The following is a 25,446-nucleotide window of genomic DNA, read 5'->3' on the forward strand; positions in this document are numbered from 1 at the left end:
GCTGCAATAATTCTTTAAGTGTTATTTTTTCCTTGGTATTCTAATTTCGCCGAAGTTTACTAAACTCAACAAACTTAATATTACTTACCGGGACATTTATTCTGTCCTCATTTTCTTTCACCGAAAAATTGTTTCCTGCAGTGACGTCTTTCGTGCTTGGCTCTCCTACCTTTGCTAACGTGATGCACATAGCGCAGAAGCCGATGCTGCATTCACTTACACTCGGATATCTGAGCGTCACCGTGAAAACATAATCGGACATTTGATATTTGATTGAATTTTATTGTTTTGCCTTTGGGGTGGCACCTGGGGTGGCCAGTCTGGTTGGGGGGGTGGCCTGTGCCCCCCCAGGCCACCCCGCTGGACACGCCAATGACCATAGCCAAAGAAAGCTCGTTTATGACCAGCATCATGTAAATAAGCGCTCTGTAGAACCATCGCTCCATCCTCCAATCCAGCAGGTGGCGTCAGCGTGCCCGCAGGGTGAACGTCAGCCACAAACGAAGCCGAAGAAACGTTAGCGTCATTTCCTGGTTGCTGTGCGACAAGCAACTGTAAAACTCGAAGCTCTGAACGCGGTCCTCTGTCATATAAATCTGCGAGTGGTCTCTGCGTGAGGCGAGCGGCTTTTCCCGGTGAGTGAGAGATTGAGCGTGAGGTCCGGAGCGCGCACAATGAATAAAAAGGGCTCTGAGAAAACACGCCATGTGGTAGCCTGGCTTAACAAAGCGGAGTGGGATCAGGTTCGGGACTACCTTTACTCGATGGACTCCTCTCTGCAGAGGTTTGCGTTAGAGAGGATATCGGCTTGGAGGGCCAGGTGCGCTGATAGTTTTCCCGTGGCCGTGGACTGCACAGCAGACCTCGTGCGCTGCCAGGTGCGGGACCGGTCCGGACAGCTTACCGGAGATGACTTGACCCTGATGTACGGGACGGCCCTGGTAAGATTTGTTAATCTTATCACGGATCGCCAGCAGGGGAGAAAGGCCCAGCCGCTGAGGCAACTGGCTGGAAACTTGAACATCCCCGAGTGGGTGGTGGATCTGAGGCACGAAATCATGCGTGGGACTCTTCCTTCTTTGAAATGGTGCCGAAAGGGATGTAAGGTGGCCCTGGAGTGGCTCCAGCAGGAGTTTTGGTCCAGACAGCTGGGAGGAGGCCCCGATGAGCAGCTCGTTGCCAGGCAGAAAGAAGTGGATGCCTGCAGAAACGCTCGGGAGCTGCTGATCTCTTTTCAGAAGGACCAGTACCAAGCTTTTGATGATGGGTCTCCTGAAGACAAGGGGAAGAGCTTGTGGCAGGCCCCCTTAGCAGACATGAGTTCGTTGCTGGGTGAGATCAAGCAGTTTGCACTGGGGTCCAGGGAGCTGTTGATTGATGTGCTGCTGGAAGACGGTTTTCTTGTTCCTACCATGGAGCAGCTGGAAGCATTAGGCTGTGCAACATCTGACAGTGCCAGTCCCACTGAGCCCAGAGTCCCACAAACCTTCCTGCGCTTTTGGCTGCCCCTGCTAAAGATGCTTAACTCTTCGTCTTTCATTCACCTCTTCCTGGAGAAGCTCTTTGTGGAACTGAAGCTGCTCAGCAAAGAGCCCAACGGTCACAGGTGTTTCTATATTTCTGCATGGATTTCAGAAGTCTTCCTCTGCAACAACAACAAATTTGAATATCATTTTGAGACAAGGTTGCAGAAGAAAGCCAGAATGAAGGACAGGATTTTCATCGACCGCATCAAGCTGAGGTGGCAGCAGCTTCTCTCTGCATGTCTGGATGCCCCCTGCATCAGCACACCTCACCTGATCCAGCTAGTCCTGGATGACATGGAGCATCCCCCCCCTCAGGAAACCAGAGAGAAGCTGTTCCAGCTCTGCTCCATCTACACACAGACAGAGCGCTCAGAGGCCAGCACACCTCTGCAGCAGCAGCAGCCCATATATACTGTGAGTATGCTGCTGGACCAGATGCAACACTCCTCACCGATGGACTCGGAGAGAAGTGAGGACCGCAAATGGGCAGACGTGCAGGCTGAAAGAGCACTTGCCCTCAGACACGTAGCAGCATCCCCGGGGCCTCGGCTCCAGCCCGGCCAGCTGAGGGCCTCCTCTGGAGCAACAGCGAGCTCAACAAACTGAAATGTGGACTGAAGCTTTTTTAAGTTACTTGTGTTATTTTTGTTACTTGTGTTATTTTTTGTTTTATGTTAAATGGTAAATGTTTTATGTTAAGCACAAGATTGTTGTTGTTGTTGTCATTCCAGCCTCCGCTGACTCTTGTTGTGCTAGAAGCAGTTTTGAAGCAAAAATACAATATTCAGAAGACAAAATGTTGTGGAATTTTAACCATGAGCACAGTGCAGGTTCAGCAGTTGTGATTGTTTCTGTCCAGTCGAGCTCGTTAACTAAACATGTTGGCAGAAGCAGAAATAAAACTTTCAGAAGACAAAATGTTCTGATTTAAAGAAGGACCAAAGGAAGGAAAGCATAGGTTTTGATTAAGTCTGATAAACTAGAATTATAAGGTATTGTTACATTAAAAGGAGCAAAATGAAATAAAAAGGCTATATCAAAAACAGGTTATAACATAGGAAATGTGAGGTTTTAAAATGAAGTTAGTGTCAGCGTTTTAAGAGAGTGGTAAAATGATGAGTAACGTTGAAGAATATATATAAATACAAGTCTATAAGTCAAGAACATAATTAGGATAAGGCTTTTGATTAAAGAGTCCCAACTATGATAAGTTAGGGAGATGCAGGAAAAGGTGTTTTGTTTCCTTTGCAGAAGATCTCGGCGACCACAGGGGGTGAGGATCCTGGAGGCCCGAGGCCGGATGGACCACAAGAGAGGGTCAGAGCGAGGACACAATGTATTGCGACCTCTGGTGTACCAGAGGTCGAGAGAGGGCGTGTGGAGCAGGGAAATTATTTTACTGCTATTGTTAAATAATCGTCATCGTCACCATTGCATTAATAATATAATCTGCAGCATTGATATTGCATTCAGAGGTTTAAACAGTGTGTGTCTTTCAGAAAGACTAAGTTGCAGAAAGTTTGCATTAATGAAAGCAGAGTCTAAGTTATTCTGAGGAGCAGGTTAGACGAGGCTATTTGATGAGCCTCTGGTCTGGTGGAAGGTCAGAAGTGCAACGGGTGAGATGAGAGAGCATTTGAGGACGACATATATACACACACACACTTAGTTAGAGAGAATCATTTATAGGTGAGAGGTTAGTTATGTTTACTCGCAACTGTGAAAGAGGAACAGTTTCTTGTTGTCTCGGCAAGAAAGAGGAAATACCTGGTGTGAATACGTATGAATGGACGGTGACTGGACGGACGAACTGAACTAAGGTTGGACCAACTGGACACTGAGGTAAAGACTGGACTAAGGCTAAGCACATGACTGATGACTGTTCTGTTTTAAGTTCATTTTCATGACATAGATTGGATCATGAGTGGGGAAAACTGAGCATTTTTAGTTTTGTACATTATTTTGACACATGAAATGTGTCAAAATAAAGGGGGGATTTAAGGTTTAAGTTGAAATGGGTTTAGGATCATTTTAGGACTTTTGGGGTGTTTGATGATTTAGATATGGTAAAACTGAGGCAGACATTGTTATTTTCATGTTTAAGTTGAAGGATTAAAATGAACTGAATCCTGGTTAGAAGATAAACTCTTTACACACATAAAGAGCATTTAGATTAAGTAAAGTTAATATAAAGGATAGAGCCCAGAACATGATATCTTGAACCAACTTTGAATAATTAAGGGAACATTAGATGAACACAGTAGATTAGTGAGGTGTACCAGAGAGAGGCTTTTTGTTTTCTATCCTTTACAGGAGAACATTCCAGTAACACAGCGACCACAGGGGTGGCAAGAATCTCCAGTTTCGCAAACAGGTCACATCTGGATTACACGCTGTGGACAGGGCGACCCCGGAGGCAAAGGTGGTGTGGCTGAAGGTGCTCAAACGCAAGTGGAAGGAGCCACGCTGGACTGGTCCATACGAGGTCGTTGCCAGGACAACTACAGCAGTCCAACTGAAAGGGAAGGGCGACACCTGGTATCACTGGTCGCAGTGTGCACCAGCACATGAGAGCTTGGTTGAGGAAGAGGCTTCAACCAACACAGGTGTCAACAAACAGAGGCAGAATAAACCCTCTCACCTGTGCAACAGGCCATTCAGTAGTCCACCTGGAAGGCTGAAGAAAGAAGAGCAGCAGCGGAGAAGGTCGTCACGCCATCAGAAAGGGGCAGTGATAAGTTAAAGGCTCCACAAAGAGGGGAGTTTCAGTCCAGAATCTAAAATCTATATAACAAGTCTAGAATACAAAGTTTATATAACATGATGCAAACAACCGAATCAGAGACACGTAATGGGAAGAAACGTATTAAAATGTTCCTTACAACTACATGTGTATTATATGCGATAATAGTAACCATGGCTCTGTTGTCTTTTGTCTGTATTTTGCAAGGCACTCCGGACCCCTTGTCTGAACACGGAGGCCAGTCCAGCCCAGCAGTTCCTGAGACTGTAGGTCCTAAAACAGGATCGCTAGAAAGACAAAAGCGCGAGGGGTCAGGTAAAGGTGATGAATGTCTCAGCAGAAATAATGGCATAGAGTTGAACTATGTTAAAGGGTCTACCAGCTCATTCATGTTAGATTTGTGTGACGTCATTAAATGTACAGGAGCCAGTAGTAGATGGAAAGTGTCAGACAACAGTGGGACCATTTATGCCAAAACAAGATAACTATGCATGTTTTAAGTTCTCTACTGATAATGAAAAGTACAAGGTGGGAGAGATCGATCCAACTTGGTGTGCCGTCACACTTCAGGGACGAACCACCAACAATGTAAGCGGCCCTAGCACGGTAATTGGAACCTGGGCAGGAAGTGGGCTCTATTATTATTGTGGGGAAAATACTCTGTTGGTTCATGTTCCTATAGGAAGCGTAGGGACATGTGCGATGGTGCGATTAGGAGCTCCACTCATGCTGATTGGGAATCAGGTAAAGGCTATTCCACAACGCAACACACGTACTCTAGCCGCCAGACGTCTGAGACATGTTTTGGTCAAAAGAGGGACCCAAGGTACACATGCTTATGATCCTCGCCTGAACTCGCCTAGGGGAGTTCCAGACGAATATAAGCTGGTGAATCCGATAGCTGCAGGATTTGAGAGTATATTCCTTTGGGTAACACCTAATAAGAATGTTGACCGCATTAACTATGTTCATTACAATCTGCTGAGACTTTCTAACCTAACCAGGGACGCCATGATGGGGTTCGCAGAACAATTGGGTCCAAGTTCTCTGATGGGAGTTCAAAATAGGATGGCGCTTGACATGTTATTGGCAGAGAGGGGAGGTGTGTGCTCGATGTTTGGAGATATGTGCTGCACGTATATCCCCAATAATACTGCCCCAGGTGGCTCAGTAACCCGAGCTCTGCAGGGCCTGAAAACTTTGTCTAAAACCATGCATGAGCACTCAGGGGCCTGTTCTTCGTACCGCGCTAAGTGAGTTAGCTGGATGAGATTGTTGACGATTTCGCGTGATCCTGGATCGTTCGGTTCCCCGAAGCCCATCCGGGACTTGCTGTCATAGCAACAGAGCCGTAAGCGTAAACCTGCTGGGGAGCAGGTTTACTTTATGTAAACAGGATTAGATCGCGGCCACGCAGGTATGTCCGCGTCATTCATACGAAAGCAACAGCGATATTCCACCACTGTTTCACCATAAATAAATAACATCAATGTAACTAAAGATAATGCAGCACTTGATCCTTTTATTGATTTCACACAGATACATACAGGTCATTCCCTAAAAAAGGGAAATGTACTATTAACATTCTATTACATGTATGTGATTATTACAGATGTAATTCATATTTCAGAGTAGTAATTGTAAATTACTTCGTGTAATCAAGATGAGAGACCACGGCTATAAAAGCGAAGGTGGATTTGGGAAGTCTGTCGCAGTCATATCCTGTCCGTTTACGCGAGCAACCCATTGCGGAAGGTGCAAGATTGATAAGGAGAGTCCTCAGAATTCAGCGTATATTGCGGGACAGACAGGATCCTTTAGCTCAGCGCGACAGTGTGCTCATAGAGAGATATCGATTTTCCCGTGAGGGTATTATTTACTTAACCAACTTGTTGACGAGGGGGTGCAGGACCACCACCTGTCTTTTTTTTTGCTCTGCCCTTTTCTTGGTTGCTGTTATGAACAAACAAACAGAGTATTCCAGGGTCTCTTTCCAAGAGACGACAAGCAATATAAGTGATAAATATTACCATTCTGTAGAATATTCTTATATTTCACTTTTACTTGTTCCCATGTTCTAGTGGGTCCTGTTGTGGCTCTAATGTGAAAGGGGATATAATATAACATATTATAATATAATATAATGTAATATAATATTGGATAATATGGTGTGATATGATAAATCTACCCTACCGCCTACTGGTGTTGGCCAGAGGGGCCGATGGCGCAATATGGCAGCCTGGCTTCTGTCAGTCTGCCCCAGGGCAGCTGTGGCTACAACCGTAGCTGCCTCCACCAGTGTGTGAATGTGAGAGTGACTGAATAGTGGCATTGTAAAGCGCTTTGGGTGCCTTGAAAAGCGCTATATAAATCCACTCCCTTATTATTGTTATTATTGAATTACTTACGAGTTTGATTTGTCAGCAACTTTCTGCCAGCCCTCTCTCCTTGCTTTTGCAGCCTTTGCAGTGTTCCCTTGCGTTTTAATTAAACTCTGAAACTCCTGAAATCCCTCACTCAAGAGTTCTTGCTCTGCTGCCGAAAAATACCGAGCGCGCTCCTTCGACATTTTCGCCGACCAATCAAAGGGTTGCCGATCAATGTTTCTACTATCGATGCGTAGCCCCTGTTGGGCCACCCAGTGATCTCACATTACTTCATCCAGCTATACTAATCGTCAACAACAGGTGTGTTCGGGGAACCGGAATAGCGAGCTCAGAGTTAGCGCGATGATTTGGTCTTGGATGTTTCATTTGATCTTGGATGTAGTAAGCGACGTACGAAGCACAGGGCCCAGGTATTGAAAACCCGCTGGCATCCTGGATGACATCTGTGGATGACATCTTATTACCTTAAAAGGCAAGTAATGAAGAAAGGAGAAGTTATATGTCAGTTTATAGTTATTAAAAGTATATGTGATGTACCCTTGTTTGCACGAATTGAACTTTTGTCCATCTGTCACCCTGTATTTTTGAACTGTATTGACGTAGGTGTGATATGTTATCCTATAAAACCAGAACCCAGTGTATTTTTGTCAGAGCAACCCATTCTGTATGCTGACGGTTGGTTGTTCTCCTGTGATAATAAAACTCATCGTTTGATTGCACTTTTCCGGAGCCTCCGTTGTTTTTTGTCTGGTCTGAAGTTGATCGATTTCGCAACAGTATGCACAAATATGACCCAAGATGGGACTCGCCAACCTGGATTGACTCAATAGGAGTTCCCAGGGGAGTTCCAGATGAGTATAAGTTAGTTAATCAGATAGCGGCCGGCTTTGAAAGTGTGTTTCTATGGATAACTCCGAATAAAAATGTCGATCGCATTAACTATGTCCATTATAATGTGTTGAGACTCTCTAATCTCACTAGGGACGCGGTAGAAGGCCTTGCGGAACAATTAGGCCCGACGTCGTTAATGGGAATCCAGAATCGAATGGCCCTGGACATGTTGTTGGCTGAGAAAGGTGGTGTCTGTGCCATGTTTGGGGACATGTGTTGCACGTTCATACCCAACAATACTGCACCAGACGGTACGGTTACTAGGGCGCTTGAGAGTCTGAAAATGTTATCTAAAACCATGCATGAGCAATCAGGTGTGAACACTGGACCGGGAGACTGGTTCACGTCTGTCTTTGGGCAATGGAAGAGTGTTGTTATGTCTGCCATGTTTTCTTTTGTTGTTTTTCTTGTCATATTGATGATTGGATGTTGTCTCATCCCTCTGGTCCGGCGGCTTTTAGTAAAGATGCTGGAGAGAGCCCTGAGCTCAGGCTCAGCAGGTTCAGCTGCGCCGGAGTCCATGATGCCTTTGAGGGAGATTGTAGGCTGGACGGAGGAGTGAGACAAATCCTGGTGTAAGTTGGGCTCGCAAGCGAGCCCAAGAGGAGGAGTTGTCAAGAAAAACATGTAATTTCACTGCCATTATTTCATTATTATTTCATTAGTCTGCATCACTTAGTATCAGTTGATCATCACCATTATCATGTATCATTTATCATTTAGTAAATCTGCTTAATCTTGTATTCCAGAGCACGCAGAATAAGACACATTCCTCTGTAATATTCTATTATGCAAAAACCACCAGCATCTCTGTGGCTCCAGGCGGCCCAAAGTAAAGTCAGATGAGGACAGCGACCTTTTGTTGGCCTGGACAGACAATCTCACAAACTGCACACTCGGACACACAATTGTTTAGACCAGATGTTTTCCCTCATCCATATCTGGGAACATAAAGCCTGAGAAAGTGTTAGGTTTCTGAGAAGCTGAGTTCTAGGAAATGTTCTGACGTCATATTAGGCTATAAAGCTTTCTGTAACGAGCAGAGAAGATCGAAGACCGGCTTCCCACACTGTATAACTGTGTGTGTTTAATAAATCACTTTTTGGACACTTCTGGGGACTCTGTCTGTGCTTATTTTTCCTTCCAAATAAAAAGAACCTTTACAAAAGAACTGTGCATTTCGTGTTGTTAAGACTGTTTCATCTGGGACCATTTTGCAATCTAACGCAAGCTTAATTAAGGATTCTGTTTGTTTTATTCCTTCTAAGCCCAAATGAATTTCTTGTGAATCTGTCTACTGTGAGCCTGGTGATTTTGTTACTGATGCCTGACTGCCAACTGTATAAAACAAAAAACTACACACAATATTCGAAGCACATAGCGCACAGTCGTAAAATCACCCTAATTTTGGTATGATCTGAGCTCAGGCACTGGGTGACTGAGCATAGCACTTACGCATGTGAGCGAGGGGGGAGAAACTGCTGCAGGAGAAGCGTAGACAGGCAGACAGAGGAGAGCTTAAGTTTGACCAGGTACCAAAGCAAATCATTCATACTGTACAAATAATGTAAATATGACGGTGTATCACAAAAGATTGATATCAAACTGATCACTTGACCCATATTACGTTACTTGCTCTTGGAGTGAATCAACAAATGGGGAAATGAAAATCCGAACAACAACAATGATGTTTTTTTAGAGAGTCTTAGCTTACATGTGTGTTTATTTCATATTTTCAGTTGTTTCCCTCCACGGCTAAACAAAGCACTGTAATCGGTTTCAGTTATGTACTGATGAACACAACAATTGACATAAGTGGCTTCTTTCAAAGAAAAAACTCAGGTAGATTTTATTTTATATATTATGCTTTGTATGTTGTTCAGTATATTTCTATGCAAAACAAGAGGAATTTCAATACACAGCAGTATATTCACAGCTGAAACCAGATATTTACATACACTTTAGGGAAAAAACATAAAAACATTTTTTTTTTCTGTTAAACATCAATTTAGAGTGAACTTGCAACTAGAAGATCACTGGCTGCTCTCTGCCCAGCATGGAGGTCACTGCAAACTCTCGGTACCTCAGCAGAGCTGGCAATATCATCAAGGACTACTCTCACCCCAGCAACCAACTGTTTGAACTATTACCGTCAGGCCGACGGTACAGGTCACATAAAACCAGGACAAACAGATTCAGGGATAGCTTCTTTCCCAGAGCTATCACCGTAGTAAATAAGAACAAAAACAATTGAACCTATTCCATACCGTCACTGTCATTATATTATGCTGCTATTCATACTGTCATTATATTAATGCTGCTATCCTGTATATATTGTACAAACTATTGTTTGAGTACTTACGATTGTTTTTTTGTACTTTTTATATTTTACATTTATATTTATTATTGAAACTTGCACCAAGGGAGTGGCACTCCAATTTCGTTGTACTCTGTACAATGACAATAAAGGCTATTCTAACTTGTTTTGTTTTAGATAAATAAATATTGAAATATCTTTTGAATTAGTTAAATGTCAGAATATAGAGAGAGAGAGAGCTGTCTATTATTTATCACTTTCATCAAATTTAGGAGTACATATACACTAAGTTTATTGTTAATTAAGAAGAAAACTGCAGATGATTGCATTCTGATCTTAAGCAGCCTCTGATAGGTTAGTAGAGTCGGATTTTTTAGTAGAGTCCTCTGTCCTCTGCTGGATGTGTTGGAGAACACTTTCAGCCCTCTGAGGACTGCATACCACTGCCTGAGCCAAGCCAATGTGCCACTAAGCTCCAGCCAGTGTCCACACTGCCAGAGGTCTCCACACATGCTGGTTCGGTGTCTGTCTCCGCTGAAGGGTCAGAGGAACCCGTTTGAGCTGTCTGTCTCGGCTGGAGGGCCCAAGGGGCCCATTCAGCCACCTGTCTATGCTGAAGGGTCAGAGACCTGTTCGGCCTCCTGTCTCCTTTATAGTCGAAAAAGATGTGCTCCTGGTGCACTGGCCATTGCTGCTACTCAAATCGAGCGTGGACCTGGACCTCCAGCAGGCCCCGGGGACCTACGTCACACCTTGCTCTTGTCTCCCTTACAGCTGAAAAAGGTCCATGCTTGTGCCCTGGCCCTTCTGAAATTCCCTCTCCATTTAGCCGAGGCAGTGAGTCGGCCTCCTGTCTCCCTTACGGTCGAAAAAGATGTGCTCCTGGGCGCGCTGGCCCTGCTGCTACTCACATCGGGCGTGGCCCTTGCCCTCCAGCAGGCCCCGGGGACCCACATCCTCCCCTGCTCTACTCCCCCACTAGCTTCTTCTCCTGCAGTTACCCTCCACCACATATCCAGCACATATCCAGCTAACCCTAACCCACTACAATTCGTCCTATTTGTAGCACAAGTGGAACCAATAAGCAGGATTCATTGGCAAGCAGACAACCAGTTCCAACTACTGGGAAGAACCAGTGCGATGCATTTTGTGGTACGCGTCGTGGTAGCTCCTGCTAGGATTTAGGACAGACCTGAGGCTGATGAGAAGGATCTGGGTGTTGCAGGGCCGTCCTGGCTGACACGGCGCTGCGTGAAGCTCTGGGATGCTGCCTCTGGACTGGCACACTGGGGTGGTGGTTCCCCTGTTTAAAGACCTAGACCTGAGCGTGTGCTCCAACTGTCACACTCCTCAGCCTCCTCTATGCCAGGGTGTGTCTGTCAGTCAGGCCTCTGATTCAGGAGGAAGCAGTTTGTGTCCTGGTCATGATCACTGGAGCAGCTTGTTATCCTCTCGACTGCAGGGTCTGTGGGAGTTTGCACAACCAGTCTACATGTGGTTTGTGAGGCTTCTACTTTTGTAGGATCTTCATCTTACAGTACAAAGAGCCTTTGCTGCAGCTGTTGTTGTGTTTTGGCGCCTCATGGATAACTTTTCATGTCATTTGAGTTTCAGGCTTGTTGGTGTTGCTGAGCTGTGTGCATCGTCTGCGTGGGTTTGTCAGCATAATGGGGCTCATATTAAAATGACTTTACAGTCACAGAGAAAAACTTTAAAACACAAAATCAACACTTTGAACCATCGTGGAAACTACGTGTCCTTACTTGTCATCAAATGATGAGTGTGCGTCCTCACCAGGTGTCACAATCATGTGTATCAAAACGTGTGTAACTGTTAAACAGCAAAATGTGTTAAAGCTGAAAGTCTGACTGTTCAAAGGTGAAACTACAAACACTTGTACATATACAGCTCCCTCCATAATGGCCTGAGGAAAACCAAAGACCTGATGTGATTTCATGTTTTCTTTGTTTCACAGTTTAAAAGTTTGTGGTTCTGTTCTCAGACCTTTGTCACTCACATGTTGTGCATCAGCTGTTTATGTCACTGTGCAGCCAAACTAACTCCCCTCATGTGTTTCCTTTGCAGCTGCTCCTCTGGATAGCATTGAGTCCCTGGCTGCCTACTACGTGAGCTGCGTCAGGCAGGTGCAGCCGGACGGCCCGTACAGAGTCGCTGGATATTCTTCTGGTGCCTGTGTAGCATTTGAAATGTGCTCTCAGCTGCAGACCCAGAATCAGCCTGTGGAGTTCCTGTTTCTCTTTGATGGCTCACATTCATATGTGGCAGCGTACACACAGGTCAGAGAAACACTCGCGCATCTTTATTTCATGTATATGCTGTATAGCGTGTGTGATGTTGGTTTTGAAGGATGAGCTCTGGTCACATGATCTGCATGTGAACAGGTTTAACTGTGTTTTTGATTTGCAGAGCTACAGAGCCAAGCTAACACCCGGCAACGAGTCTGAGGCTGAGACTGAAGCCTTGTGTGCCTTCATCCAGCAGTTCACTGGCATTGAATACAACAAGGTATACTGTCTCTGACCCACAGGTTCACACACAAGTATTCCTTTATGTGGCATCAGCGTTAAAGGCCACACAACCTGAGCTTTTGCCTCACGGCGCCTGTAAGGTAAAGATGGTGACTGTAACACAGTCTGGAGCTGCTGTTCCAGCACAGTCTGTGTGTGGTGCAGGTTTGACTCAACAATGATGTGATGTTTGGAGCTGTTATGGAGACTAAAGTAAAACATGCGGTTAAATCAAACCTTCGTACAGTTTCTCACTGAAAGCTGACATTTGTAACTCCTGAATATCAAAACATCTTCATTTTGCATTTTCATATACATAAGATCTGTGATGTTCATTAATTATGTGTCACTTACTTTTCTGAAAACAACAATATCTCCGCGAGCACGCGGTAACGTTTGCTATGAACTTACAGTCGTCTCCATGGTTACATCCTACAGCTTTTGGAGACTCTGCTCCCGCTGTCAGACCTGAATGCACGCGTCAGTGTGGCCGTGGACCTAATCACCTCCGCTCACAAGGACATCGACCGAGACTCACTGCACTTTGCAGCCTCCGCCTTCTACTACAAGCTAAAGGCTGCTGATGCATATGTACCTACTGCAAAATACCACGGCAGCGTGAAGCTGCTGCGCGCCGAAACCAGCAGCGAATATGAGCAAAACCTGGGAGCTGACTATAAGCTCAGCGAGGTACCGATGCACATTTACATCAGTCTGTAGTACTTATCTTCACTGTGCGTGTGTGCGCTTGTGTGTGTTTCTATAAACTCTGTCTGAGCCTTCCAATGTTCAAACTGTGTACTGCGTCTTTCTTCAGGTCTGTGATGGCGAGGTGTCGGTCCACGTCATCAAGGGAGATCACCACACTTTCCTAGAAGGCGCGGGGGCGGAGTCTATCAAGAACATCATTCATAACTCGCTGGCTGAGCGAGCTGTCAAACCAAGGGAGGGTTAAACATCCACCGTCTCTTCACCCTAATTCCTCAGCTTTCCCCAAACTAGACTGTAAATGTGTCGTTATAGGAAGTGTTTGCACTGCTTATGTTTACACGCTACTGTTATCCTAATATCCCAAATGTTAATGGTTAGTGAACCAGTCGACATCCCATCATCTCACAGCTCCATCGATTCCAACTGCAAGTTTTGTTTTTTGTTGCCATATGTTGTTGTTTGCAGAAGTTCATCCCACAACAAAATAACGTGGTTAAAAAATGAATGTAACAAAGTAACAAACACTGACACATTGATTGAATCCTGAATTACATAACATCACTCAAATTGGTGTTTCTGCTCATGCAGACATCAGTAGACAGGCAAACGCGCTGCGACCAGCCTGATGAGCGACTGTGGAGGGAGGGCTGACCCTGCAGCCGTGTTTCTGCACACTAACTACTCGTAACACAAGTTGGAGGCATTTCTTTATTTTGTGATATTTGTTTACTTTTCAGTCATGTGACCACACAGTCATCAGTTACAGTGGCAACCAGCAAATGTTTACGTTGTCAATAAGTTAACAACAAATTAAGTGTTTCATAAACTGTGTTTTAACAATGACACTCGTGTTACTGTAATTTACAGACCAGTTATTTCACTAATTCAGAAGAAAAACTGCTTCTCTTCATGATGGACTGTGTCAAACACACGCTGTTGTTCTGACAGACGCCTGTGACAGAGGCGTCGCTAAGGACCAAATGTGTCTCTTCAGAGGTTAATCAGAGATGTGAATGATCACTGTAACAGTGAGATCATATTTACTGATGTAACCTCTGAGAAACTGTTTCCTTTTAAAGGCTTTGGTCCAGAGATCTAAAACCTCAGCAAATAATCCAAACCTGAGTACAACAGCTGGCCTGAGACCTGTGATTGGGTCAGTGAAGGAAGCTGCTGATTGGAGATGAATGTGCTGAGGAGTCACAGTACGATGGACGTGACAATAAAGGCCTCTGTGTTTTATTGTAACATTTCTGTTATGTTTTGTAGGACTAATAAGGGCCTCAACAGTCGCTCAGTGTTTTCCTTCATTGTAACGAGCCTGTCCCGTTGGATCTATGATTCCTGTGCTTTTGTTGTCGTTACTATTTCTGATCATTTATCTTGTAAATATAGTTTTTGGGTTTTGTTTTTTAGAGGATGGGTCAGTTTATCAGGGACTGAAACACAAATCCTGTTGGCCCAGAAAATTCTTAGTCGCTGTTGGCGCCACCCGACCGTTTAGTTCAGACCATTAAAGTAACGACTGGTTCTATATGACACTTTTCTACATGCAACAAAGGTGGTGATGGAAGGAGGAGAACAAACTTTTTTGTCTGTATTTAATAGCACAATGAAGACCAGACAGCAAAGCAGGGAGGGAGAAATAAAGGGCCTCAGGTCAGAGTTGAACCCGGCCGCAGCATTTACCCCATGACCAGGTGACGTGGTCACCCGCCCGACCCTTACGCACAGCAGTATTTCACTTCAGCTACCAGGAGTATGTGGGTCGAGCATGCAGACTGAACTTTAGCTGCATGTTAGAAAGCCGAGTTTATGAATGAAGGCTAGAACAAATGTCCCGGCTGAAGGAGGAGGGGCTGCAGAGGTGTATAAACACAGGTGGGCGGGGCAGGGCTAGTGTGCAGGATGACTCAGTGACCTACACTGACCCGTGTTGGTGAACATTTTGTTAAAGTTAAATGTTTTCAAGCTGACAAGTAAATTATCCAGCGAGCTAAGTTGAGCTGACCGACGTGCAGTAAGGTTTTCATGCTCTTCACTAACAGCTGATCGCTGAGAATATATCAACAGTAATAATGTCCTGTAATTCCCACGGCTCTGTATGTCACACCTGCGTATGCTTCCCCATCACATTCATCACCTGTTCCTCTGGTGTCTCTGATTGGAGCACGCAGGTGTGTGGAGCAGAGTGAAATCACACACCTAATGCTGTTTTATTCAACCTGGATCTTGGAAGTTTTGATTAACATCAGTGTCAAACATGAACTAACTCTTTGTCCCCTTCAACATTACATGTTGTTTTTTGAAGTAACAGGTTCAGTGATCTTAAAAGGCTGCGGTAACGTGTCGCTGATAAAACACTGAGTCATTTTCAAATTATTCACTTTAGTTCAATTCAGCTTTATTGTTTTATGTGAAAGTCTCCATCCTGTGTCCTTCACTTATCTTTATCCCAGGTGTGAATTGTTCACAGGACTTAAAAGAAGGACGTGTCTGTGGAAAAGGCTCCGGCCAACCTAAACTCCTCCCTCATCAGGACACAGAAGAGCCGCTGAGGCAGCGCCTTGGAGTACGCTGCTAGTCGCGGCACACAGGTGCGCAACAAGATCTCCCGGCCTGCTGGAGGAGGGAAGTCTGGTACTCTGCTGCTTCCCCCAGTTTGCTTCTTGTCAGATCCCAAGTCCTCATCGACGGGCGCCAGAAGGGCAGCCTAAAAGGGCAAAGGTCAAATGTTAGCAAACAGCAACCGATTCTGAAGAAATGTGCTGTGTGATATTCAGAAGTACTGTAACCCGAGTCTCCCACAGAGACCTGATCCAGACTACAGCTCACAAACACAGCTCCTCTACTAACACCTCACTGCAGCTGCACGCTGCTGATCCTGTCTGTGATTAGAAATGATTTCAATAAAGTAAAACAGAGGCTCGTTTTCTATGAGCGTAAACAGGGATCTCTTTTTCAGTCTCAGTGTAACAAACGTGTTTACTGAATAAGTCTTTCAGTAAAAATGTTTTTGTTAATTCAGTAAAATCTGCAAAGATGACTTGTACTGTTGGCAGCAACAAACAGAGACAACAGAGTGTGGGACAGACAGGAAGTCAGGACACGTCTATGTGCTTCACAGTGGGACTAGAACATGAACATTTCTACACACACCACAGGCAGCAACTGTGCAAACCTCCACGTCACCAAAAACACCCTGCAGGTCCCATCAGAGCAACGGCAGAGAAAACAGATGAGCCCGGAGAGATCGAACAGCGTGGGGACGGCAGAACCCATGCTGTCGATGACCGTGGAAGGCACTGAATTGCCCTTTCTGGTAGACACTGGAGCAACATACTCGACATTAAGAGACACACCAGACAGTGCAACACTCTCCTGTCACACAGTTAATGTGGTCGGTTTTTCCGGGATACCGATGACTCTGCCATTGACAGATCCAGCATTGACAAAGCTGGGAAAACAGACTTTGAAACATCAATATGTGGTGTCCTCACAGGTGCCTGCAAATCTCATGGGCAGGGACCTGCTCGTGAAGCTGGGAGCCACGATCATGTGCTCACCAGATGGACTGATTGTTACTCTGCCTGGAGGAAAAGAATTCCCATGTCTGGGATCACCTTCAAAGACTCAATATCTAGTCCAGAACTCTGAACAACCCACTGCCGAAATCTACTGGGGGAGGCTAGTGGAAGAAGGCATTCTGAGACATTATCAGCTGTGGAAACCCTGGATAATGAGCCTGGCCGTCTATTCCCCGCCACGGGATCCTTTCCACGTCACACTCTTTTATGATAGGGAAGATAACGATATCTATCGGGAACAGTTCCAGTCTGATCTCGAGGGACAGACGTGGAATGTGCGAACACATAACATTTATGTTGGACCAGAAGGTGTGGCCGCGGCTGTGAAATTTACTGATGAACAACTGCCTTGGTACAATGTGGGAGAGGATTCAGCCCCTCACATTACCTTGGCGGTCCACGAGGGTCATGGGCCAAGAGATCTGGGACCGATGGTCAAGCGGGCGCTGGACAACGCATGCTGGCAAAGCACCCAAATTCCAAATGTCTGGTATGCACCAAAATGTAAAATATATCGCATAACTTGTTTGTCCAACGATGCAGTGATCTTAGAACATAAAGAAATCTCCAGAATACATGGCAGGGAAAGAATGGATCATCCTGATGCAGTAGCTGAGCTCTTGAAATTGCCTGATACTTTGTGGTCCGCAGGGCCCACAGATGTAGGTTTGGCTAACTGTTCGCCTGTCCTGTTCCAGCTGAAGTCTGACACACCAATTAACAGACCACAATATAAGCACAAAACTGAAGCAGAGGAAGGTATAGCTGAAACCATTGAAGGGCTGTGGAAGGCAGGAGTGCTTGAGCCCTCATGGTCATTTTGGAACACACCTATTTTGCCAGTGGAAAAACATGGGACAGGGAAGTACCGTATGGCACATGATTTGAGAGCAATAAATGCCATACTGAGGACTGATACTGTGCCTGTACCAAATCCCTACACAGCTCTGACCGAAATTACTGGGGACCAAAAATGGTTCACATGTATTGACCTAGCGAATGCATTCTTTTGTCTCCCACTGCACGAGTCACTCAGAGACATTTTCTCTTTCACATACAGAGGCCGGAAATTTAGGTACACACGCCTACCACAAGGCTTTGCACTCTCACCAGGAATTTTCAATCAAGTATTGAAAGAGGCACTCTCCCCATGTCAACTGCCAGAGGGCTGTACATTAATACAGTATGTTGATGATCTTCTTATTGCAGCCCCGTCAGCAGCGGCCTGTACGGCAGCATCGCTCGTGGTGTTGAACAGATTGGCGGAGTGTGGCTTCAAAGTGAGTAAAGAAAAACTACAGTTGGTCCGACCAGAGGTAACATTTCTGGGCCGGGTGATCGCACACAGATCAGTGGGGTTAATGAACACACACAGAGACCAAATTCTGACACATCCAAAACCAAGAACTGTGAAGGAGTTGCTTTCCTTTCTTGGCTTGACAGGTTACAGTAGGCAGTTCATTCCGAACTATGCTGGTAAAACTGCCCCTTTAAGGGACCTGATCAAGAAAGTCGGCGTTCGAAATCTTAAGGCTGAATTGCCTTGGACGCCGGACACAGAGACAGCGTTCATTTCACTAAAACAGGATTTGTCAAGAGCCACAGATCTAGCCACACCTAACTATGATGAGGCATTTTATCTTTATGTTTCAGAAACAAAGGGAGTTGTGAATGGTGTGTTGTTTCAGAAAAAAGGGGGAGGTAGAGATGTACTTATGTATGTCAGCATAAGATTAAATTCAACAGAAGCAAGGCATCCCACATGCACACAACACGCAGCAGGAGTAGCAAAGATAATTCAGAAAACAGCACACATAGTGAGGGAACACCCACTGAGAGTGCTTACCACACACAGTGTAGTGGCCTATGTGAACTCACAGGTATTCACAATGAACCCACTGACGCAACAAAGGTTGAGCAAAATTTTAGATGCGCCAAATCTGACATTCACACATGAAGGAATAAATATGGCAGACCTAATGGGGTCAGGAGAACCACATGATTGTATTAAGAAAGCCCAAGTTGAAGGAAAAATCAGGGAAGACCTGAAGGCAGAGCCCATACATGGAGCTGAGGATTGGTTCACAGATGGATGCTGCCACAGAGATGAAGAAGGATTAAAAGCCGGCTATGCAGTAGTCTGTAGAGTAGGAACTGAGTTTCAGGTGAAAGAAGCAGGAAAAATTGAGGGACAACAGTCGGCCCAGAGAGCTGAAGTGATAGCCCTAACTCGAGCCCTGAGGTTGGCTAAAAACATGAGAGTGAACATCTACACTGACTCAGCATATGCGTTTGGAGCAGCTCATGTGGAACTGGCTCAGTGGAAGAGAGCCGGGTTCAGAACGGCCACTAATGCACCCATCTGTCACCAAAAGGAAATGGAGGAACTGGAAAAGGCCCTGGAGGACCCAGACGAGGTAAGTATTATAAAATGCAAAGGCCACTCACAAGCAGACAGTATGGTGGCAAAAGGAAATCAGAAAGCTGATGAAGCCGCAAAGGAAGCAGCAGGCTACAAAGGACAGAGACAAATGGTACAGGTAACCCCAGAAGAGGAGGCCAGTACTAACAGTATGGAAGAAGTGAGACAGGCTCAGGAGGAGACATCCCCAGAGGAAAAGGGGGTGTGGGAAAACAAAGGAGCCTGGCAAGATGGCGGTTTGTGGAGGGGGCCAGATGGGCGTCCCGCCTTAACGGCCAAAATGGCGGAACAGAAGGTGAATGAGGCTCACGGGCTTGGTCACGTGGGAGTGAAACAGATGGAGAGAAATTTGTGCCGATGGTGGCATCCTGATTTGAGAAGGATGATACTGGAAAAGGCCAGAACGTGCCTAATTTGTGGGGCACACAATCCAAAGCCAGCAGTAAAACCTGAAGCTGGTAAGTTTCTCATGCCAGAAAGGCCAGGCGAAGAGGTCGTGATTGATTATACCGACATGATTGATACAGGACCAGGTGGTGTGAGGTATTTGTTGGTGTGTGTGGATGTTCTGACTGGATGGCCCGAAGCATGGGCAACCAAACGTGAAGACGCGAAAAGCGTGATTAAGTGCTTAATCAATCATTACATTCCAAGGCATGGGTTTCCCAAGAGAATTAGATCAGACAATGGTACTCACTTCAAGAACAAAGATTTGCAAGAGGTAGAGAGGATGTTGGGAGTGCAACATAAGTTCGGGACGGTCTATCATCCTCAATCTCAAGGAAAGGTAGAGAGGATGAACCTAAATTTGAAAAACAAGTTGGCTAAAATCTGTGCGCAGACAGGGCTAAATTGGGTCGCAGCCCTGCCCATTGCTTTGATGACCATAAGATGTTCTGTTAACCAATCCACAGGTTTCACCCCTTACGAGCTGCTGACTGGGAGACAGTTTCCAGCACCCTGGACAGTGGTCCCAGTGGAGCAGCCCAGGACAAGCAACAGGTCTCATGCAGAATATTTTAATGAGTTGAAAGCTCTTGTGTCCAGCTTTACAAAACAGGTCACTTGTGAGAGACCCACGGGGAACGGAGAGGTCCCGGACGCAAAGGCGGTGTGGCTAAAGGTCATTAAGCGAAAGTGGAAGGAGCCCCGCTGGACTGGTCCGTATGAGGTGACCGCCCGGACGGCTACAGCAGTCCAGCTGAAAGGGAAAGGCGACACCTGGTACCACTGGTCGCAGTGTGCACCCGCACACGAGAGCTTGGTGGAGGAAAATTCGTCTTCAAAGAACGCAGGTGTCAAGGAACAGAGGCAGAATAAACCTCTTCACCTGTGCAACGGGCCGACCAGTAGTCCACCTGGAAGGCCGAAGAAAGAAGAGCAGCCTAGGAGGAAATCGCCGCGTCTACAGAAAGGAGTGGTAATAACCTAAGAGGTTAAAAAGGGGTGGTTTAAATAAAAAGAGTGAAAGGGAAAGGGGAAAACAGAAACAAAAGTTTCAAAATTTATGTTAAGTACAAAATATACATCACACAATGCCACCCCGCGAACCGGAGATTCGTGAGGAGAGAGGACTAATTAAAATGTTGCTTGTGATTGTTAGTTTGATGACTGTAATGATATTGATAATGGCCCTATGTTTGCTTGTTTATATTTTGCAGGGAGGCCCCCGTGAACTGTCTGAACACGGGGGCCAGTTGAATCCAGCACCAAAAGAGAAACTGTTTATTGAAATAGGGCTAAAAAGGAGATCAAAACGCGAGGTTTCGGGTAAAAGGGATGAGTGCCTGAGTACATATGGTGGTTTAGAGTTGAACTATGCTAATGGGTCCACAACTTCATTCACGTTTGATTTATGCGATGTTTTTAAGTGTGGAGGAGCAGATAGTAGTTGGAGAGCATATAATGTGTGGGTTTGTTGGGATTATGCAGTAAGTACACATTGTGAAAGAGGGAGTAGGCCCTTTGCAAACTGGTGTCGGAACTGGAATCAGGTAAAGGGTTACACTGGGGAAAATGGGGAAACGTCAGGACAAGGGTTAGAGAACGTGTTAAAACTTCAAAGAGATTATAGTCCATCTAAGAATCCTTTGACTATGTCGCTGGGCAACTGGCGGCGTAAAAACTCTGTATATTTAGTCTTGGGTGTGGAGACTGTGGGAACTGACCCGAAGGGGTTAATTAAAGTCAATTTTCTTGAAAAGGCCAATCCCGTAAATCCCGTAGAGCCAGTTAGAGAAGAAAAGGAAATACACATGATTAACGACCCAATGAACGCTGTTGTACATTTTACAGGAGAAAGGGGAAACGGGTCGTCATATGCGGTACCAGAGGAACAGGAACCAAAGGATAGACGAGTCCTGGTGGTGGACTATACTAGACTGAAGCCTCAAGATTTAATTGAGCGCGCCACTGGGTTCAGTGACAGTAATCTCTGGCTGGACTGGATGGCTCTAAATGCTAGGGAACAAGAGCTATCTAATTGTGTTGCTTGCGCCTCTGCTAGACCACGTCTGTTCACAAAGCCCGCTCCACTCCATCTGGAGGACAAGTGGGGCTATGATTGCATGTTGCGAATGACTAGGGGAGCGGTGAGTACTGGAGACTGCACTGTCTTGTCCAGTTTGTTTCCTCCAGTTGACAAGCGGACAAAGGCAGGACCATTTTTGCCGAAAAAAGATAATTATACGTGCTTTAAGTTCTCCACAGATAAAGTAATATATAACGTGGGAGAAATCGACCCAAGTTGGTGCGCTGTTACCCAGACGGGAAGAACCACAAACAATGTAAGTGATCCCACCACTTTGATTGGGACTTGGGCTAGAAGTGGACTTTACTATTATTGTGGGCATAAGACTCTTTTGGCTCGTGTTCCTCTGGGAAGTGTGGGGACGTGCGCGATGGTGAGGCTAGGAGCACCTCTTATGCTAATTGGAAATCAGGTAAAAAACATTCCACAGCACAACACACGCACATTGGCAGCTAGGCGGAAGAGACATATCCTGTCCAAAAGGGGGATTGAGGGAACACACGCTTATGACCCTAGGCTGAACTCGCCAACCTGGATTGACTCAATAGGGGTCCCCAGAGGAGTTCCAAGTGAATATAAACTCGTAGACCAAATAGCTGCTGGTTTTGAGAATCTTCCAATAATTTCTGCTCTCTTTCCAGTGACCCCGAACAAGAATGTAGATAGAATCAATTATGTTCACTATAATTTGCTGAGGCTCTCTAACCTTACCAGAGACGGGATGGAAGGGTTAGCGGAGCAGATGGGTCCGACCTCATTAGTGGGAGTCCAAAATAGAATGGCCCTTGATATGTTATTGGCGGAAAAAGGGGGGGTTTGTGCGATGTTCGGTGATCAGTGTTGTACTTTTATCCCGAATAACACTGCTCCAGATGGCTCGGTGACGCGAGCCTTGGAGGGGCTAAAGAGTCTCTCTAGAACCATGCATGACCACTCGGGAATTGACAACCCGCTGGAGAGCTGGATGACCTCAGTGTTCGGAAAGTGGAAGGGGTTTGCTCTGTCAATTATGTTTTCTCTATCTGTATTGGTGGGTATTTTGGTGACCTGTGGTTGTTGTCTCATTCCTTGTGCCCGAAGGTTGGTAGAGAAGGTGATTGTAAAGGCAGTGGACCCTGGGGCGGTGGCCCCTATGTCCATGATGCCGATGATGGATCTGGAAGTAGTCGAGTGGACTGAGGAGTGAACAACAACCTATGTATCGACCTCTGGTGTGCCAGAGGTCGATACATAGGTTGAACAAAAAGTATTTTACCAGCATAATATAATCTGCAGTATGATCATTGCTTTAACAATGTAACAGATAGCTTTAAGATGGCCTTAAGATGTTTATGATGATGTTAACTTTGTATTCCAGGTGCAGTTATAACTATTTTATACATATTGCATATCTGTGCTTATTTGAGTTGATGTTCAGGTTCATTAATGGTTTTGAGCTTCATCTAGTGAGAGTGTCTAGATGATCCATGCTGAGGGAAAACTAGAACATAGAAGGAATTGCAGTACATGCTTACACAACAGTTCATTTTAATATCTTTTATATGTTCATATTCTTGTATTAAGCTTTTAGTAGGGGTTCTTGATTAAAACATTTATTTAGTAGAGGACACATACATAGTCTCAGTTGTTACATATCAGAGTGGCTTCTGTCTCTCTGTCTGGTTAGAGGTTAGGAGCTAGTCGCGAGGTGAAACAGGGTGCAATTGTGGTTAGCACACAGACACACACACACTTAGTTAGAGAATCATTTATAGGTGAAAGTTTAATCATGTTTTGCTGGGGTTGCAAAAAGAGCAGTTTGTCGCAGAACTGCTGCTGAGGTGTCAGGATGACAAGCGAGCATCCGGCAGTGACAGGAAGCACCTGTTATGAACATAGAAGACAATTGTTCTTTTAAACGGTGTCAAAAGTCATTGTGGTTTTGATTTGATCTATGTATAAAATGTATCTGTGACGTTGAAGGGGCGTCATTAAATTTAAGCCCTGACGGTATAAATATCTGTTTAATGCTTTGATTAAGTTGAAGATCAATTGCTGTTTCTAGTGATCTTCCCACGTGTGAATTAAAATCTTCGTTTGACTTCACCCGGCCGGACCAGTGTGGTTATTCTTCGAGCACCTCTTGTACCCTTCCTCAATTTTTGAACCTTAACAGTTTTCAAGCTGACAAGTAAATTATCCAGCGAGCTAAGTTGAGCTGACCGACGTGCAGTAAGGTTTTCATGCTCTTCACTAACAGCTGATCGCTGAGAATATATCAACAGTAATAATGTCCTGTAATTCCCACGGCTCTGTATGTCACACCTGCGTATGCTTCCCCATCACATTCATCACCTGTTCCTCTGGTGTCTCTGATTGGAGCACGCAGGTGTGTGGAGCAGAGTGAAATCACACACCTAATGCTGTTTTATTCAACCTGGATCTTGGAAGTTTTGATTAACATCAGTGTCAAACATGAACTAACTCTTTGTCCCCTTCAACATTACATGTTGTTTTTTGAAGTAACAGGTTCAGTGATCTTAAAAGGCTGCGGTAACGTGTCGCTGATAAAACACTGAGTCATTTTCAAATTATTCACTTTAGTTCAATTCAGCTTTATTGTTTTATGTGAAAGTCTCCATCCTGTGTCCTTCACTTATCTTTATCCCAGGTGTGAATTGTTCACAGGACTTAAAAGAAGGACGTGTCTGTGGAAAAGGCTCCGGCCAACCTAAACTCCTCCCTCATCAGGACACAGAAGAGCCGCTGAGGCAGCGCCTTGGAGTACGCTGCTGGTCGCGGCACACAGGTGCGCAACAAGATCTCCCGGCCTGCTGGAGGAGGGAAGTCTGGTACTCTGCTGCTTCCCCCAGTTTGCTTCTTGTCAGATCCCAAGTCCTCATCGACGGGCGCCAGAAGGGCAGCCTAAAAGGGCAAAGGTCAAATGTTAGCAAACAGCAACCGATTCTGAAGAAATGTGCTGTGTGATATTCAGAAGTACTGTAACCCGAGTCTCCCACAGAGACCTGATCCAGACTACAGCTCACAAACACAGCTCCTCTACTAACACCTCACTGCAGCTGCACGCTGCTGATCCTGTCTGTGATTAGAAATGATTTCAATAAAGTAAAACAGAGGCTCGTTTTCTATGAGCGTAAACAGGGATCTCTTTTTCAGTCTCAGTGTAACAAACGTGTTTACTGAATAAGTCTTTCAGTAAAAATGTTTTTGTTAATTCAGTAAAATCTGCAAAGATGACTTGTACTGTTGGCAGCAACAAACAGAGACAACAGAGTGTGGGACAGACAGGAAGTCAGGACACGTCTATGTGCTTCACAGTGGGACTAGAACATGAACATTTCTACACACACCACAGGCAGCAACTGTGCAAACCTCCACGTCACCAAAAACACCCTGCAGGTCCCATCAGAGCAACGGCAGAGAAAACAGATGAAAGGTCTGTTAGAGAGAAAAACGCTTCGCTGCTTTCTTACCCGTATGACACCAAAAGGGTTTTGTTTTTTTAATAATAAAGGCTTCATGTTTTACAGTTAAAGGTAAAGCTCATGCAAACATGCAGGCTTATTTGTCTGATCAATGCAAAAGTTCAAACATGTCTCTTTCAAGCCTCATTATCAGCTGAGATCATAGTAAAGACACAGACAGGATCCTGATCCATCTGTTCTTTATATAATTACTGTTTTTACTGTAATGTAGAATATCATGGACATAATACACAGACTGCAGCCTAAATACTGCTAAAAACAGCTCTTTTTATTTTTAAGGTTTCACGTATTAACCTTTTATTATAAAAGTCACCTGATC

At 45.2% G+C, this 25,446-nt stretch overlaps 2 protein-coding genes and 1 long non-coding RNA gene across 7 annotated transcripts in view; 2 read left to right on the forward strand and 1 right to left on the reverse strand.

Annotated features, from left to right (window-relative positions):
• The window catches only part of LOC309718875, a 236,129-nt gene that overhangs the window by 79,993 nt on the left and 130,690 nt on the right, over positions 1-25,446 (reverse strand). For 2 of the 5 annotated variants that reach the window (XR_014280097.1, XR_014280098.1), the window contains exon 4: positions 24,221-24,546. The exons of the other annotated variants lie outside the window; for them this stretch is intronic. This is a non-coding gene — a long non-coding RNA (uncharacterized lncRNA). Of the gene's footprint in view, positions 1-24,220; positions 24,547-25,446 lie in introns of those variants that run through there. 5 annotated transcript variants of the gene reach the window in all.
• Positions 519-25,446, forward strand: part of LOC309718865 (ribosomal biogenesis protein LAS1L-like) — a 76,853-nt gene continuing 51,925 nt past the window's right edge. Inside the window, exon 1 of the mRNA XM_082554474.1 lies at positions 519-6,989. Within this exon, the coding sequence (XP_082410600.1) occupies positions 675-2,132 (1,458 nt within the window). The 5' untranslated portion in view covers positions 519-674 and the 3' untranslated portion in view covers positions 2,133-6,989. The remainder of the gene's footprint in view (positions 6,990-25,446) is intronic.
• LOC309718871 (fatty acid synthase-like) lies at positions 11,789-14,629 on the forward strand. The gene is made up of 4 exons (XM_082554482.1): positions 11,789-12,161; positions 12,292-12,390; positions 12,831-13,082; positions 13,210-14,629. The coding sequence occupies exons 1-4, from the start codon at positions 12,072-12,074 to the stop codon at positions 13,345-13,347; spliced, it is 579 nt and encodes a 192-aa protein (XP_082410608.1). The 5' UTR covers positions 11,789-12,071; the 3' UTR covers positions 13,348-14,629.

Source organism: Aulonocara stuartgranti (genome assembly GCF_965226115.1).
Source record: "Aulonocara stuartgranti genome assembly, chromosome: 12".
In the NCBI taxonomy this organism is placed as follows: Eukaryota; Metazoa; Chordata; class Actinopteri; order Cichliformes; family Cichlidae; genus Aulonocara; species Aulonocara stuartgranti.

Bases quoted from the DNA above. Each gene is read 5' to 3' on its own strand.
- LOC309718871 (XM_082554482.1), top strand. From the start codon at position 12,072: ATGTGCTCTCAGCTGCAGACCCAGAATCAGCCTGTGGAGTTCCTGTTT. The intron at 12,162-12,291 runs GTCAGAGAAACA...TTTGATTTGCAG, and splicing joins ATGTGGCAGCGTACACACAG to AGCTACAGAGCCAAGCTAAC. The intron at 13,083-13,209 runs GTACCGATGCAC...GTCTTTCTTCAG, and splicing joins CTGACTATAAGCTCAGCGAG to GTCTGTGATGGCGAGGTGTC.